The sequence below is a fragment of the Leptopilina boulardi genome, unplaced genomic scaffold (assembly GCF_019393585.1).
Source record: "Leptopilina boulardi isolate dan_hultmark-lab unplaced genomic scaffold, ZJU_Lbou_2.1 LbouV2_78, whole genome shotgun sequence".
In the NCBI taxonomy this organism is placed as follows: Eukaryota; Metazoa; Arthropoda; class Insecta; order Hymenoptera; family Figitidae; genus Leptopilina; species Leptopilina boulardi.
The window spans coordinates 394,853-412,476 of record NW_026138025.1 but is presented as its reverse complement, the minus strand read 5'-3'; the positions used below and the strand labels follow the sequence as shown (position 1 = coordinate 412,476).

Sequence of the window (17,624 nt, the reverse complement as noted above, 5' to 3'; positions counted from 1 at the left end):
ATATTATTTAGTGAAAATTAGGTTTTTTTTAAGGAATAATTCGGAGTTATCATTTCTGGAATTAAATATTATTCTAATTGTTTCTACTCAAGCACAAAAAAAATTATTTTTATTTAGAAAAATAATTAAACCATAATCTTAAAAATTAAATTTATAAATTCAGAAAAAAGGTTTCATCCCTATGATTTTTATTTACTTCAAATTTTTTCTAAAAAAAAACTTATTTTGGTAATTTTTAAAAATTCAAAAAAAAATATTTTACCTCTACAACTTTATATAAATGCAATTTTTCCAAAAAATGTTTAATTTGTAAAACTAAAAATTAGGTTAGTTTGTTGAGGAATAATTCAGAGATATCATTTCTGGAATTAAATATTATTCTAAATGTTTCTACTCAAGCACAAAAAAAATTATTTTTATTCAGAAAAATAATTAAACCATAATCATGAAAATTAAATTTATAAATTCAGAAATAAGGCTTCATCCCTATGATTTTTATTTACTTCAAATTTTTTCTAAAATAACTTATTTTGGTAATTTTTAAAAATTGCAAAACTTATTATACCTCTACGATTTTCAATAACTGCTAATTATTATTTAGCCAAATATTATTTAGTGAAAATTAGGTTAGTTTATTGAGGAATAATTCAGAGTTATCATTTCTACGAAGCTGAAGTACGCAACGTTTATGATAAACGATTCTTAAAAAAATAATTTTTTAAAATGAAAAATTCTATAATTCTTTGCCTAAAAAATATTTCTTATAGTTTTCATTAATTAACAAATTATAAAAAAATATTTTTTAGGCAAAAAATTATAAAATTTGTCATTTTAAAAATTATTTCTTTAAAAATCGTTTAACATAAACGTTGCGTACTTTAGCTTCGTTCATTTCTGGAATTAAAAAATTACGTTAGGTTTGTTGAGAAAAAATTCAGGGTTTTTATTTCTCGAATTAAATATTCTTCTAAATGTTTCTACTCAAGAATAAAAAAAATTATTTTTTGACCAAAAAAAATTTATGTTATAGATTGTGCTAGTCTATTACATAACATGAATTATAACATTGATAGAAAAATAAAATAATTTCCTGAAATGTCAATTTTAAAATTCGTAAAATTTTTATTTTTATGAATTTTATTTTCTTCCATTTTTTTTCAAAAAAACTTATTTTGGTAATTTTTAAAAAATTCAAAAAAAAATATTTTACCTCTACGACTTTATATAAATGCAAATTTTTCAAAAAATGTTGAATTTCTAAAAGTAAAAATTAGGTTATTTTTTTGAGGAATAATTCAGAGTTGTCATTTCTGGAATTAAAAATTATTCTAAATGTTTCTACTCAAGCACAAAAAATTGCCTTTTTTCAAAAGAATGATTTAGTATTATTTTTTAGAAAAAGTTTTTGTGATAGATTATTTATTTTTATATATTCAAATATATATATATATATATAAATATTTAATTTAATAATAAATAATTAATTTAATGTAATAAATATAAATTTTTTTATATAATATATATAAAATATATATTTTGTAATAAAATTTTTATTTATTTCAAATTTTTTCAAAAAATCTTTTCTTGATAATTTTTAAAAATTCCAAAATATATTTTATTTCCATGATTTTCAATAATTGAAAATTTTTTAATAAAAGTTGAATTTGTAAAATGAGCTTAACTTTGTTGAGAAAAAATTCAGAGTTTTTATTTTTCGAAATTAAATATTATTCTTAATTCTTCTTCTCAAGCACAAAAATAAATATATATATACTTTATAATACAAAGTCAATGTATAAATGGCAATTATTGTTTTGTTAGTAAGGTTAAAACCAATGACATTTGGAAAATAAATTTATCTGATAATTAAATATTTGTAGACAATATATTTAAGCTTAAATTTATTTTACATAACTGTTATATTTTCTTAACCAATAACGTATTTTTCACCTTAGTAAACAAAGCAGAAATTGCCTTTCGATACAGAAACAATTAATGAAAATTATAATTAATTACATTAAGAATTACTGACCTTATTCTTGCTGCTTTTGTCATCGACAATCTCCTTCCACTTGTTCTATATTTTCCACTCTTCCTCTTGTTACACTTGTTTAATTGTTCCTTTTTTGTCTCCTGTCCTTTTTTTGATTTTTCCATTTTGCACTTTATCACAACACAAAATAAATAATAATCCTCCAGTCTCTGTTGACACTGTCACAATTCACTGTGAAAATATTGATATGTTCTTAAATTGAAAAAACCGTATATGTTACGACCTTTCAAGTTTGAACGCGTCAATTATTAAACGTTTGTCACATCAAAACAAACTTGCCGGCCGGTCTTCTTTCTAAAGCTTACGTGCTGTATATTATTGTATAGCTTTCTCTCTCACTCACTTCCCTTTCCACTGCGGCACGCGTCTCATCAACGGCAATAGTGATTTTCGATGAATATCTCACACTCTCAGTTTTCTTTGGACTGTCTACACTTTTAATCCGTAAGTAATATTGCCTTTTTATTCTTATTAAATTAAATCAATTTAATGTGAGTGTAAAATTGAAAACAAAAGATGATATGAGTTTCACTCAATAATCATATTTTGTTTTCTATTTTCTATTTCCATTTTCGGATAATTAATTTAAAAATTTTTTTTTCTTTTTCCCATATTTGTTCTCTCTACTTTAGCACGTGTTCAGTTTTATCCAGCGTTTTAGTGCCTCTCTGGAAGCCGTTGTGCGTTTAATAATTAAATATAATGTAAGTAATTTTTTAATTTTTAAAATATTCATATACAAATTAATTGAGGTCGGTTAGATATATAACCTTAAAAATATATTTTTTACTTTTTAAAATTAGTTTTCCAAAGTACGGAAAAATTTGTGAATATTCGGGGCCAAGAAAAATTCAATTTTATTCATTTTTTACTTTTTAAAATTAGTTTTTCAAAGTACGGGAAAATTTGTGAAAAATTCGCGGACAATAAAAATTCATTTTTCCTCAATTTTTTACTTTCTAAAATTAGTTTTTCAAAGTACGGGGAAATTTGGGAAAAATTGGGGGCCTAGAAAAATTAATTTTTTCTCATTTTTTTACTTTTAAAAATTTGTTTTTCAAAGTACGGGAAAATTTGGAAAAAATTGGGGCCAAGAAAAATTAATTTTTTCTCATTTTTTTATATAAATGCAAATTTCCCAAAAAATGTTGAATTTGTAAAAGTAAAAATTAGGTTAGTTTGTTGAGGAATAATTCAGAGTTATCATTTCTGGAATTAAAAATTATTCTAAATGTTTCAACTCAAACACAATAAAATTATTTTTCTTTAGAAAAATAATTAAACCATAATCTGGAAAATTAAATTTATAAATTCAGAAAAAAGGTTTTATCCATATGATTTTTATTTTCTTCTATTTTTTTTCAAAAAAACTTATTTTGGTAATTTTTAAAAATTCAAAAATATATTTTACCTCTACAACTTTATATAAATGAAAATTTTTCAAAAAATGTTGAATTTGTAAAATTAAGAATTAGGTTAGGTTTGTTGAGAAATAGTTCAGAGTTATTATTTCTGGAATTAAATATTATTCTAAATATTTCAACTCAAGCACAAAAAAAAATTAATTTTATTTAGAAAAATAATTAAACCATAATCTTGAAAATTAAATTTATAAATTCAGAAAAAAGGTTCTATCCATATGATTTTTATTTTCTCTAATTTTTTTCAAAAAAACTTATTTTGGTAATTTTTAAAAATTCAAAAATATATTTTACCTCTACGACTTTATATAAATGCAAATTTTTCAAAAAATGTTGAATTTGTAAAAGTAAAAATTAGGTTATTTTTTTGAGGAATAATTCGAAGTTATGATTTCTGGAATTAAATATTATTCTAATTGTTTCTACTCAAGCACAAAAAAAATTATTTTTATTTAGAAAAATAATTAAACCATAATCTTGAAAATTAATTTTATAAATTCAGAAAAAAGGTTTCATCCACAGAAAATTAAAAGGCATTAAAATAAGCTGCAACGCTTATTATTTTAATCCAATTTTGCTTATTTTAATCCATTTTGGTATTAAAATAAGCAAAATTGGATTAAAATAATAAGCGTTGCAGCTTATTTTAATGCCTTTTAATTTTCTGTGTCCTTATGATTTTTATTTTCTTCTACTTTTTTCAAAAAAACTTATTTTGGTAATTTTTAAAAATTCAAAAATATATTTTACCTCTACGACTTTATATAAATGCAAATTTTTCAAAAAATGTTGAATTTGTAAAATTAAGAATTAGGTTAGGTTTGTTGAGGAATACTTCAGAGTTATTATTTCTGGAAGTAAATATTATTCTAAATGTTTCAACTGAAGCACAAAAAAAATTATTTTTATTTAGAAAAATAATTAAACCATATTCTTGAAAATTAAATTTATAAATTCGGAAAAAAGGTTTCATCTCTATGATTTTTATCTACCTCAAATTTTTTCTAAAAAAACTTATTTTGGTAATTTTTAAAAATTCCAAAATATATTTTACCTCTACAACTTTAGATAACAGGAAATTTCTCAAAAAATGTTGAATTTGTAAAATTAAGAATTAGGTTAGGTTTGTTGAGGAATAGTTTAGAGTTATCATTTCTGGAATTAAATATTATTCTAAATGTTTCAACTGAAGCACAAAAAAAATTATTTTTATTTAGAAAAATAATTAAACCATATTCTTGAAAATTAAATTTATAAATTCAAAAAAAAGGTTTCATCTCTATGATTTTTATCTACCTCAAATTTTTTCTAAAAAAACTTATTTTGGTAATTTTTAAAAATTCAAAAATATATTTTACCTCTACAACTTTAGATAACAGGAAATTTTTCAAAAAATGTTGAATTTGTAAAATTAAGAATTAGGTTAGTTTGTTGAGGAATAATTCAGAGTTATCATTTCTGGAATTAAATATTATTCTAAATGTTTCTACTCAAGTACAAAAAAAATTATTTTTATTCAGAAAAATAATTAAACCATAATCTTGAAATTTAAATTTATAAATTCAGAAAAAAGGTTTCATCCCTATGATTTTTATTTACTTCAAATTTTTTCTAAAAACACTTATTTTGGTAATTTTTAAAAATTCAAAAAAACATATTTTACCTCTACGACTTTATATAAATGCAAATTTTTCAAAAAATGTTGAATTTGTAAAATTAAGAATTAGGTTAGGTTTGTTGAGGAATAGTTCAGAGTTATCATTTCTGGAATTAAATAGTATTCTAAATGTTTCAACTGAAGCACAAAAAAAAATCATTTTTATTTAGAAAAATAATTAAACCATATTCTTGAAAATTAAATTTATAAATTCAGAAAAAAGGTTTCATCTCTATGATTTTTATCTACCTCAAATTTTTTCTAAAAAAACTTATTTTGGTAATTTTTAAAAATTCAAAAATATATTTTACCTCTACAACTTTAGATAACAGGAAATTTTTCAAAAAATGTTGAATTTGTAAAATTAAGAATTAGGTTAGTTTGTTGAGGAATAATTCAGAGTTATCATTTCTGGAATTAAATATTATTCTAAATGTTTCTACTCAAGTACAAAAAAAATTATTTTTATTCAGAAAAATAATTAAACCATAATCTTGAAATTTAAATTTATAAATTCAGAAAAAAGGTTTCATCCCTATGATTTTTATTTACTTCAAATTTTTTCTAAAAACACTTATTTTGGTAATTTTTAAAAATTCAAAAAAACATATTTTACCTCTACGACTTTATATAAATGCAAATTTTTCAAAAAATGTTGAATTTGTAAAATTAAGAATTAGGTTAGGTTTGTTGAGGAATAGTTCAGAGTTATCATTTCTGGAATTAAATAGTATTCTAAATGTTTCAACTGAAGCACAAAAAAAAATCATTTTTATTTAGAAAAATAATTAAACCATATTCTTGAAAATTAAATTTATAAATTCAGAAAAAAGGTTTCATCTCTATGATTTTTATTTTCTTCTATTTTTTTCAAAAAAACATATTTTGGTAATTTTTAAAAATTCAGAAATATATTTTACCTCTACAACTTTAGATAACAGGAAATTTCTCAAAAAATGTTGAATTTGTAAAATTAAGAATTAGGTTAGGTTTGTTGAGGAATAGTTCAGAGTTATTATTTCTGGAAGTAAATATTATTCTAAATGTTTCAACTGAAGCACAAAAAAAATTATTTTTATTTAGAAAAATAATTAAACCATAATCTTGAAAATTAATTTTATAAATTCAGAAAAAAGGTTTCATCCACAGAAAATTAAAAGGCATTAAAATAAGCTGCAACGCTTATTATTTTAATCCAATTTTGCTTATTTTAATCCATTTTGGTATTAAAATAAGCAAAATTGGATTAAAATAATAAGCGTTGCAGCTTATTTTAATGCCTTTTAATTTTCTGTGTCCTTATGATTTTTATTTTCTTCTATTTTTTTCAAAAAAACTTATTTTGGTAATTTTTAAAAATTCAAAAATATATTTTACCTCTACAACTTTAGATAACAGGAAATTTTTCAAAAAATGTTGAATTTGTAAAATTAAGAATTAGGTTAGTTTGTTGAGGAATAGTTCAGAGTTATCATTTCTGGAATTAAATAGTATTCTAAATGTTTCAACTGAAGCACAAAAAAAATTATTTTTATTTAGAAAAATAATTAAACCATATTCTTGAAAATTAAATTTATAAATTCAGAAAAAAGGTTTCATCTCTATGATTTTTATTTTCTTCTATTTTTTTCAAAAAAACTTATTTTGGTAATTTTTAAAAATTCAGAAATATATTTTACCTCTACAACTTTAGATAACAGGAAATTTCTCAAAAAATGTTGAATTTGTAAAATTAAGAATTAGGTTAGGTTTGTTGAGGAATAGTTCAGAGTTATTATTTCTGGAAGTAAATATTATTCTAAATGTTTCAACTGCAGCACAAAAAAAATTATTATATTTATTTAGAAAAATAATTAAACCATATTCTTGAAAATTAAATTTATAAATTCGGAAAAAAGGTTTCATCTCTATGATTTTTATCTACCTCAAATTTTTTCTAAAAAAACTTATTTTGGTAATTTTTAAAAATTCAAAAATATATTTTACCTCTACAACTTTAGATAACAGGAAATTTTTCAAAAAATGTTGAATTTGTAAAATTAAGAATTAGGTTAGTTTGTTGAGGAATAATTCAGAGTTATCATTTCTGGAATTAAATATTATTCTAAATGTTTCTACTCAAGTACAAAAAAAATTATTTTTATTTAGAAAAATAATTAAACCATATTCTTGAAAATTAAATTTATAAATTCAGAAAAAAGGTTTCATCCCTATGATTTTTATTTACTTCAAATTTTTTCTAAAAACACTTATTTTGGTAATTTTTAAAAATTCAAAAAAAAATATTTTACCTCTACGACTTTATATAAATGCAAATTTTTCAAAAAATGTTGAATTTCTAAAATTAAGAATTAGGTTAGGTTTGTTGAGGAATAGTTCAGAGTTATCATTTCTGGAATTAAATATTATTCTAAATGTTTCAACTGAAGCACAAAAAAAATTATTTTTATTTAGAAAAATAATTAAACCATATTCTTGAAAATTAAATTTATAAATTCAAAAAAAAGGTTTCATCTCTATGATTTTTATCTACCTCAAATTTTTTCTAAAAAAACTTATTTTGGTAATTTTTAAAAATTCAAAAATATATTTTACCTCTACAACTTTAGATAACAGGAAATTTTTCAAAAAATGTTGAATTTGTAAAATTAAGAATTAGGTTAGTTTGTTGAGGAATAATTCAGAGTTATCATTTCTGGAATTAAATATTATTCTAAATGTTTCTACTCAAGTACAAAAAAAATTATTTTTATTCAGAAAAATAATTAAACCATAATCTTGAAATTTAAATTTATAAATTCAGAAAAAAGGTTTCATCCCTATGATTTTTATTTACTTCAAATTTTTTCTTAAAACACTTATTTTGGTAATTTTTAAAAATTCAAAAAAAAATATTTTACCTCTTCGACTTTATATAAATGCAAATTTTTCAAAAAATGTTGAATTTGTAAAATTAAGAATTAGGTTAGGTTTGTTGAGGAATAGTTCAGAGTTATCATTTCTGGAATTAAATAGTATTCTAAATGTTTCAACTGAAGCACAAAAAAAATTATTTTTATTTAGAAAAATAATTAAACCATATTCTTGAAAATTAAATTTATAAATTCAGAAAAAAGGTTCTATCCATATGATTTTTATTTTCTCTATTTTTTTTCAAAAAAACTTATTTTGGTAATTTTTAAAAATTCAAAAATATATTTTACCTCTACGACTTTATATAAATGCAAATTTTTCAAAAAATTTTGAATTTGTAAAAGTAAAAATTAGGTTATTTTTTTGAGGAATAATTCGGAGTTATCATTTCTGGAATTAAATATTATTCTAATTGTTTCTACTCAAGCACAAAAAAAATTATTTTTATTTAGAAAAATAATTAAACCATAATCTTGAAAATTAATTTTATAAATTCAGAAAAAAGGTTTCATCCCTATGATTTTTATTTACTTCAAATTTTTTCTAAAAAAACTTATTTTGGTAATTTTTAAAAATTTAAAACAAAATATTTTACCTCTACAACTTTATATAAATGCAAATTTTTCAAAAAATGTTGAATTTGTAAAATTAAGAATTAGGTTAGGTTTGTTGAGGAATAGTTCAGAGTTATCATTTCTGGAATTAAATATTATTCTAAATGTTTCAACTGAAGCACAAAAAAAATTATTTTTATTTAGAAAAATAATTAAACCATATTCTTGAAAATTAAATTTATAAATTCAAAAAAAAGGTTTCATCTCTATGATTTTTATCTACCTCAAATTTTTTCTAAAAAAACTTATTTTGGTAATTTTTAAAAATTCAAAAATATATTTTACCTCTACAACTTTAGATAACAGGAAATTTTTCAAAAAATGTTGAATTTGTAAAATTAAGAATTAGGTTAGTTTGTTGAGGAATAATTCAGAGTTATCATTTCTGGAATTAAATATTATTCTAAATGTTTCTACTCAAGTACAAAAAAAATTATTTTTATTCAGAAAAATAATTAAACCATAATCTTGAAATTTAAATTTATAAATTCAGAAAAAAGGTTTCATCCCTATGATTTTTATTTACTTCAAATTTTTTCTTAAAACACTTATTTTGGTAATTTTTAAAAATTCAAAAAAAAATATTTTACCTCTTCGACTTTATATAAATGCAAATTTTTCAAAAAATGTTGAATTTGTAAAATTAAGAATTAGGTTAGGTTTGTTGAGGAATAGTTCAGAGTTATCATTTCTGGAATTAAATAGTATTCTAAATGTTTCAACTGAAGCACAAAAAAAATTATTTTTATTTAGAAAAATAATTAAACCATATTCTTGAAAATTAAATTTATAAATTCAGAAAAAAGGTTCTATCCATATGATTTTTATTTTCTCTATTTTTTTTCAAAAAAACTTATTTTGGTAATTTTTAAAAATTCAAAAATATATTTTACCTCTACGACTTTATATAAATGCAAATTTTTCAAAAAATTTTGAATTTGTAAAAGTAAAAATTAGGTTATTTTTTTGAGGAATAATTCGGAGTTATCATTTCTGGAATTAAATATTATTCTAATTGTTTCTACTCAAGCACAAAAAAAATTATTTTTATTTAGAAAAATAATTAAACCATAATCTTGAAAATTAATTTTATAAATTCAGAAAAAAGGTTTCATCCCTATGATTTTTATTTACTTCAAATTTTTTCTAAAAAAACTTATTTTGGTAATTTTTAAAAATTTAAAACAAAATATTTTACCTCTACAACTTTAGATAACAGGAAATTTTTCAAAAAATGTTGAATTTGTAAAATTAAGAATTAGGTTGGGTATGTTGAGGAATAGTTCAGAGTTATTATTTCTGGAATTAAATATTATTCTAAATGTTTCTACTCAAGCACAAAAAAAATTATTTTTATTCAGAAAAATAATTAAACCATAATCTTGAAAATTAAATTTATAAATTCGGAAAAAAGGTTTCATCTCTATGATTTTTATCTACCTCAAATTTTTTCTAAAAAAACTTATTTTGGTAATTTTTAAAAATTCAAAAATATATTTTACCTCTACAACTTTAGATAACTGGAAATTTTTCAAAAAATGTTGAATTTGTAAAATTAAGAATTAGGTTAGTTTGTTGGGGAATAGTTCAGAGTTATTATTTCTGGAAGTAAATATTATTCTAAATGTTTCAACTCAAACACAAAAAAAATTATTTTTCTTTAGAAAAATAATTAAACCATAATCTGGAAAATTAAATTTATAAATTCAGAAAAAAGTTTTTATCCATATGATTTTTATTTTCTTCTATTTTTTTTCAAAAAAACTTATTTTGGTAATTTTTAAAAATTCAAAAATATATTTTACCTCTACAACTTTAGATAACAGGAAATTTCTCAAAAAATGTTGAATTTGTAAAATTAAGAATTAGGTTTGGTTTGTTGAGGAATAGTTCAGAGTTATTATTTCTGGAATTAAATAGTATTCTAAATGTTTCTACTCAAGAACAAAAAAATGATTTTTTGACAATAAAAACATTATTTTATAGCTTGTGCTAGTCTATTACATATCATGAATTATAACATTGATAGAAAAATAAAATAATTTCCTGAAACGTCAATTTAAAAATTCGTAAAATTTTTATTTCTATGAAATAAAAACGGAAAAATTTGTGAATATTCGGGGCCAAGAAAAATTCATTTTTTCTCATTTTTTTTACTTTTAAAACTTTGTTTTTCAAAGTACGGAAAAATTTGGGAAAAATCGGGGCCAAGAAAAATTAATTTTTTCTCATTTTTTTACTTTTAAAAATTTGTCTTTCAAAGTACTGGAAAATTTTGATAAAATTCACGGACAAGAAAAATTCATTTTTTTTCATTTTTTACTTTTTGAAATTAGTTTTTCAAAGTACGGAAAAATTTGTGAATATTTGGGGCCAAGAAAAATTCATTTTTTTTTATTTTTTACTTTTTAAAATTAGTTTTTCAAAGTACGGGAAAATTTGTGAATATTTGGGGCCAAGAAAAATTCAATTTTTTTTTATTTTTTACTCTTTAAAATTAGTTTTTCAAAGTACGGGAAAATTTGGGAAAATTCGGGGACAAGAAAAATTAATTTTTTTTCATTTTTTACTTTTTAAAATTAGTTTTTCAAAGTACGGGAAAATTTGGGAAAAATTCGCGGTCAAGAAAAATTCATTTTTTTCATTTTTTACTTTTTAAAATTAGTTTTTCAAAGTACGGGAAAATTCGGAGCCAAGAAAAATTCATTTCTCCTTTTTTTTTACTTTCTAAAATTAATTTTTCTTGGCCCCGAATTTATCCCAAATTTTCCCCTACTTTGAAAAACTAATTTTTGTAAAGTAAAAAATGAAAAAAATGAATTTTTCTAGGCCCCGAATTTTTCCTAATTTTTCCGTTTTTTTGAAAAACTAATTTTAAAAAGTAAAAAAATGAGAAAAAATTATTTCTTCTTAGGCTTGAGTTTTTTCCAATGTTTGCGAAAAATCTGATAAGTTTGGTTAAAAATTTTTCCCTAACTTTGCTGGCTTTTGATGGTTTTTTCCCATACTTCGATTTTCACGCGGATATACAGATAATATATAGATATTATATAATACATACAGATATTAATATTCATTATTACGAAATATCAGATTTTTTTAAAAATAGGATGAAAGGACTTCAGATGAAATATAATAGAATTAACTAATAAAAAAATAAAAGTCGTGAAAAATTTTATTGCAGGTTTTTACGCTCTTAAAAGTGTTATCTTTAAAATATCTAACTTCCCAATTTTTTTCTATCAAATAATTAATACAGAAATTTTTTTGTAGTTTTTTTAATTCACGATGCACACAAGGCGTAGTGGCAGTAGAAAATCCAAGGGAGAACCATCTTCAAACGTAAGTCGCAGTAGTCAATTTTAAAATATTATGTTATTATTATTACTTGATAAATATTTTATTATACTAAATATTTTGTTATTAGATATTACATAAAATTTATTAATTCCTCAATAAGAATATTTTAAAGAAAAATATGCGATAATTTTTTTATTAATGTAATTAATAAAAATTAATTTAGCGAAGAATTTTAAATAAAATTGGTCTACCGGATCAAAAAAGGGCATATAACTAATGTAATTCAAATGGATTATATGCCCTTTTTTAATCGGGTTATTCAATTTTTAAAAATAATTTAATTATAGAGAATTTTTATTTGAAAAATGTTTTAATATTTAAATTTTCGATCTTAGAAATTTTCAATTAAAATTTTAATGAACTTAATTTATTGAAATTTTTTAAAAATTATATAAATAAAAATTAAATTTAAAAAAATTAGTAATTAAAAAACGTTAAATTTTTGAAAAACTTAATTAAACTTATTAGAAATAATTAGTACCCAAAAAAAATTGAAAATTGAAATTTTTTGAAATAATTGAGTTCTGGAAGAGCAATTGTTAAATTTTTTGAAAATAATTGAATTTCAGGAGATTATTAATTGAAACATTTATTTTAAAGAAGTGAAATATTTTTAAAAATTTAGACAATTGAATCTTATTGAATTTTCAATTGAAAACTGGTTTAAACAATGATTTTGTTTTCAATTATTGAAGCAGGATGGTTCACCGTCCATCAACCCCAATGGAATTCCACAACCACCACAATTTTCGCCGCAACAGCAGCCACCACCACAAACTCCGCTACATCAGGCACCAGCACAATTTTCGCCGCAACAGCAGCCACCACCACAAACTCCGCTAAATCAGGCACCAGCACAGATTCCGCTGCAACAGCAACCGTCACAGTTTCCACCGCAACAACCGTCACAGTTTCCACCGCAACAGCAACCGTCACACTTTTCACCGCCACAGCAACCGTCACAGTTTTCACTGCAACAGCAATCGTTGCAGTATGCAGTGCAACAGCAAGCGTCACAGTTTCCTCCGCAACAGGAACCATCACAGTTGCAACTGTCACAGTTTCTACCGCCACAGCAACAATCGCACTTTCCTCCACCACAGCAACCATCGCAATTTCCACCGCAACAGTCACAGTTTTCACCGCAACAGCAACCGTTACAGTTTCCACTGCACCAGCAACCGTTGCAGTATGCAGTACAAAAGCAACCATCGCACTTTCCGTTGCAACAGGATGCGACACAGATTCCACTGCAACAGCAACCGTTACAGTATCCAATGCAACAGCAGTCGTCGCACTTATCAAAATATCAGCAAACGTCGCAACAAATGGTTTGTAGCTTTATTGTTCATTTAATACAAACTTTTTACACTTGAAAATATAATATTTTAACTAAACAAAATAATAATCTTTTTCTTGTAAATAAGTGTTTACTGTTTTCAGAGATCGTCAAAGTTAAAGTGTAAAATTTGTATTTTTTGCTGTGCCATCTGTAGTGCCGTTTCTTTTTTATCGCTGAAAGAAAGTATAGGCGATTTCACGTGAGATTTCCGTCGACCCTTTAAATTTGGGCAAATATATTTTTTTCTTGTTCTGTAGTAAAAAAAGGGATACCTATTTTTTTTAAAAAATTTTCGAGTTATGAATTTTCATAATTTCAGTTTTTTCAATGTAGACCTATTTTCAATGACTGATAATTCGAAAAAATGTATTTTTTCAATTTTTGCTAAGAGAGGAAAAGTTTCAGTTTTTCTTTTACTTTTCAATAATATTAACAAAAAATTTTTTTTCTTTTTTTATTAAAAAAAACAATTTTTTATAAACAAATTTATTTTTTTTAATTTGAATATGATTTTTTTTAAACATACCTGGAAATACTAAGATTTTGCGAAAAAATTTAGAGTGGGCCGATAAGTTTTACAGATTTAAAAAAACATTTAAATAACGCGCGCAGGTTTTTGCGCATTTTTGAAAATTTAAAAAAAAATTTTTTTTTTCATTTTTCATAGTGAAATATGATTTCGGGCTCAAAAAAAAGGAAAAAAATTGTTAAAAATTATTTTTTTTCATTTTTTTGAAACCTTAAATCATATTTCACTATAAAAAATGAAAAAAAAATAATTTTTAAAAATTTTATTATTTTTTTTAATTTTAAAAAATGCGCAAAATTTTGCGAACGGTGTTTAAGTGTTTATTGTAACCTATAAAATTTATCGGCCGAATTTAAAGGGTCGACGGTACGTGTCAAAATGTGAAATATTGATATAGAAAATAGCAAACAAAAAAAATAAAAATCTTAGCAAACAGTTTGTAGAATTTTAATTTTTTTTATTAAAGTTCATAAATATTCACTACGATTTGAAAAAAAAATTATTTAAAATTGAAATATATTTTTTACTTTTTATACCAACACTTCTTATTTTGACACTTTCTCCCTAAATTGAAAAATATTTACTAAAAATTCTATTGTAATTATTGGAATTTAGTAAATATTTTCTTTCAGTGAGAGTATCTACTAACCGGCATTTATTTGGGAATTTTACGCCAAACCAGAATTTTTCTTACTTATGTTTAAATCTAGTTTTATTATTTCAATAATATATTTGTTTGTTTTGAAAACATTTTTTTTCTTCAAAAAATAACGAGAAATAATTTTAAAAATACTAAGTATTATAATACTGTGAATGAGGGCGCCGCAAAAAATTACAAATTTCTTTTTGGTAGCCTCTAGAAACAATAAATAATAATTTTAAAACAAAAGTTGTTTTTTTAGTAAAACTTTTTTTTTATTTCGAATAAATATGAAGTCAATAATATTTGTTTAATTATTTGTTTTAGCCACATAGAAAGTTCGAGAGATTGGAGAGAAGAATGAATGACCTGGACAAGGAAATGAATATAGTAAAATTAAACCTACGTAATTTAGAGAGAGAAAGAGATAGAGATAGAGAACGTGAAAGAGAAAGGGAAAGAGAACGTGAGAGGGAAAGAGAAATGCAAATAACCAGGGAAACCGAACGGCAGAGGGACAGGAGTAAAAATGCGCGAAGTCAATATTAGTTAAGCAACCATATGTATGTGTATATAGGGGCAGACCACTTTTCGCCGCCAACTCATCCCCGTGTACCTGCTCAGCGGCAAATTTTCGTCCCCGTATGTTCCCCCACTACCGGCCGTACTGTACCCCTCCGTTCAGTCAGACCGCAATTTTTTCGACTTTTTTTTACATTAAAAAAAAAATTTTAATAAAATACATTTTTTTAGTATAAAATGTAGATCTTCTTCAGATTTTCTTCAATTCAATTATTTAACAAATTTTGAACTAAAATAATTCTTCATTAAATTAATTATTTTTAATAATTTTAATGAAATTCATCACAAATTCAATTATTTCAAAATTATTTTTCAAATAAAATTTTTATGAAATTTAACAGTTGTTTATAATTTTAAAAAAATATCGCAATAAAATTGAATTATTTTCAAAAATTTTCAATTTAAAGTCAAATAAAATTCAATTGTTACCCAAAATTTCAATTCAAAATCAATTAAAATTCAATTATTATCCAAAGTTTCAATTCAAAATCAAAGAAAATTTAATTATTTTCAAAAATTTTTAATTTAAAATAAAATTCAATTGTTACCCAAAATTTCAATTAAAAATCATTTAAAATTAAATTATTATCCAAAATTTCAATTCAAAATCAAAGAAAATTCAATTGTTTTCAAAAAAAAAAAAAAAAAAAAAACATGCAGTCAGACTGAACGGAGGGGTACAGTACGGCCGGTAGTGGGGGAACATACGGGGACGAAAATTTGCCGCTGAGCAGGTACACGGGGATGAGTTGGCGGCGAATCGTGAATCGCCCGTATATAGAATTGGGAGGCTCAATTCTAAACAGTAGCGTAATACAATATTATTATTATTATTTGTACCTTACCCAAAGGGGATCTATGATTTTTTACAAAAAATTTTTTCAAAATGTTTACAAGATACAAATTTCAGTGATTTTTTCTTTTTGAATTCATATAACATTTTTTTAAAAATACAACATTAAAAGCTTTTTTAAAATTATGATTTTTTACGAGAACCTTTCTAAAATTTGATGCAGAAATTCCAGAAAAATAATTCACTTAAATAATTCCATTAAAATTTTATTTTTTAAACTGTATAAGTCGACTTTTTTTTGAAAAATTTGAAACATTTTGTAAATATTTTCGGAATTTTTAAAAAGTTTTAAAATTTCAAAAAAATAAAAGGGTACAGATTTAAAAATAAAATTCGATTGTTTAAATTGAAAAAATATAGAAAATTATTTTTTTGGAATTTTTGCATCGAATAACTGAAAAATTAACGTGAAAATAATGTTAAAAATATTTTTTAATTGATATATGACCTGGACAGTTAAAAGGGACCTCTTGTCCGAAAAAATTAATTTTTTATTGATTGGTGATTCTGATAAAAAAAAGTTTTCTCTATCAGAATCACCAATCAATAAAAAATTAATTTTTTCGGACAAAAGGTCCCTTTTAACTGTCCAGGTCACATATATTTAAAAAAAAAATTAAATTTATAATCATTAAAAATAAAAAAAAATTGAATTCTGAAATTTTAGAAAATTCAAATCTCATAAGCAGCATGAAAAACAAATTTGAAAAAATCATAGAATCCTTTTTGATTATGTTGCAAGATACAAATTTCAGTGATTTTTTCTTTTTGAATTCATATAACATTTTTTTAAAAATACAACATTAAAAGCTTTTTTAAAATTATGATTTTTTACGAGAACCTTTCTAAAATTTGATGCAGAAATTCCAGAAAAATAATTCACTTAAATAATTCCATTAAAATTTTATTTTTTAAACTGTATAAGTCGACTTTTTTTTGAAAAATTTGAAACATTTTGTAAATATTTTCGGAATTTTTAAAAAGTTTTAAAATTTCAAAAAAATAAAAGGGTACAGATTTAAAAATAAAATTCGATTGTTTAAATTGAAAAAATATAGAAAATTATTTTTCTGGAATTTTTGCATCGAATAACTGAAAAATTGACGTGAAAATAATTTTAAAAATATTATTTAATTGATATATTTAAAAAAAAATTAAATTTATAATCATTAAAAATTTAAAAAAAATTGAATTCTGAAATGTTAGAAAATTCATGTCTCATAAGCAGCATGAAAAATAAATTTGAAAAAATCATAGAATCCTTTTTGATTATGTTGGAATGGCATTAAGCTTCCATGAATATTTTACTTTATTTGATTAAAATTGGTTTTTTATAATCTTGCGGAAAATTTTCACTATTTGATTTGTAATATGTAAGTGTTAATGGACACTTAAATATGTTATAATAAAGGAAAAAAATTTTTAAATTGTTTTTACTATTTGACCTATAACCTATAATATAATGTCTTATAAATAATTAGTAACAAAACTTCTCAAACAAAAATCTCGCCAATCATATGTGACTGGGTCTGAGAAAACGGTCTTATCAACCAAAAAATTGATTTTCTATGACTGTTTCTTATAGTCTAAGATTCTACAAATACAATGCAACTAGTCCCAAAATGTTAAAAAAAATTTGTATAAAAAAAATGTTTTTTTA

General features: G+C 22.2%; 1 protein-coding gene across 2 annotated transcripts; it reads left to right on the top strand.

Moving 5' to 3' along the window:
* Positions 1–2,383: 2,383 nt before the first annotated feature.
* On the top strand, positions 2,384–15,224 carry LOC127290637 (general transcriptional corepressor trfA-like). 2 transcript variants are annotated; one of them, XM_051319341.1, is made up of 5 exons: positions 2,384–2,497; positions 2,686–2,757; positions 11,932–12,000; positions 12,717–13,349; positions 14,857–15,224. In XM_051319341.1, the coding sequence occupies exons 3-5, from the start codon at positions 11,947–11,949 to the stop codon at positions 15,076–15,078; spliced, it is 909 nt and encodes a 302-aa protein (XP_051175298.1). In that variant the 5' UTR covers positions 2,384–2,497; positions 2,686–2,757; positions 11,932–11,946; the 3' UTR covers positions 15,079–15,224. The 2 variants fall into 2 exon arrangements, with proteins under 2 accessions (XP_051175298.1, XP_051175297.1); XM_051319340.1 differs by having other exon boundaries at positions 12,714–13,349.
* Positions 15,225–17,624: the final 2,400 nt, after the last annotated feature.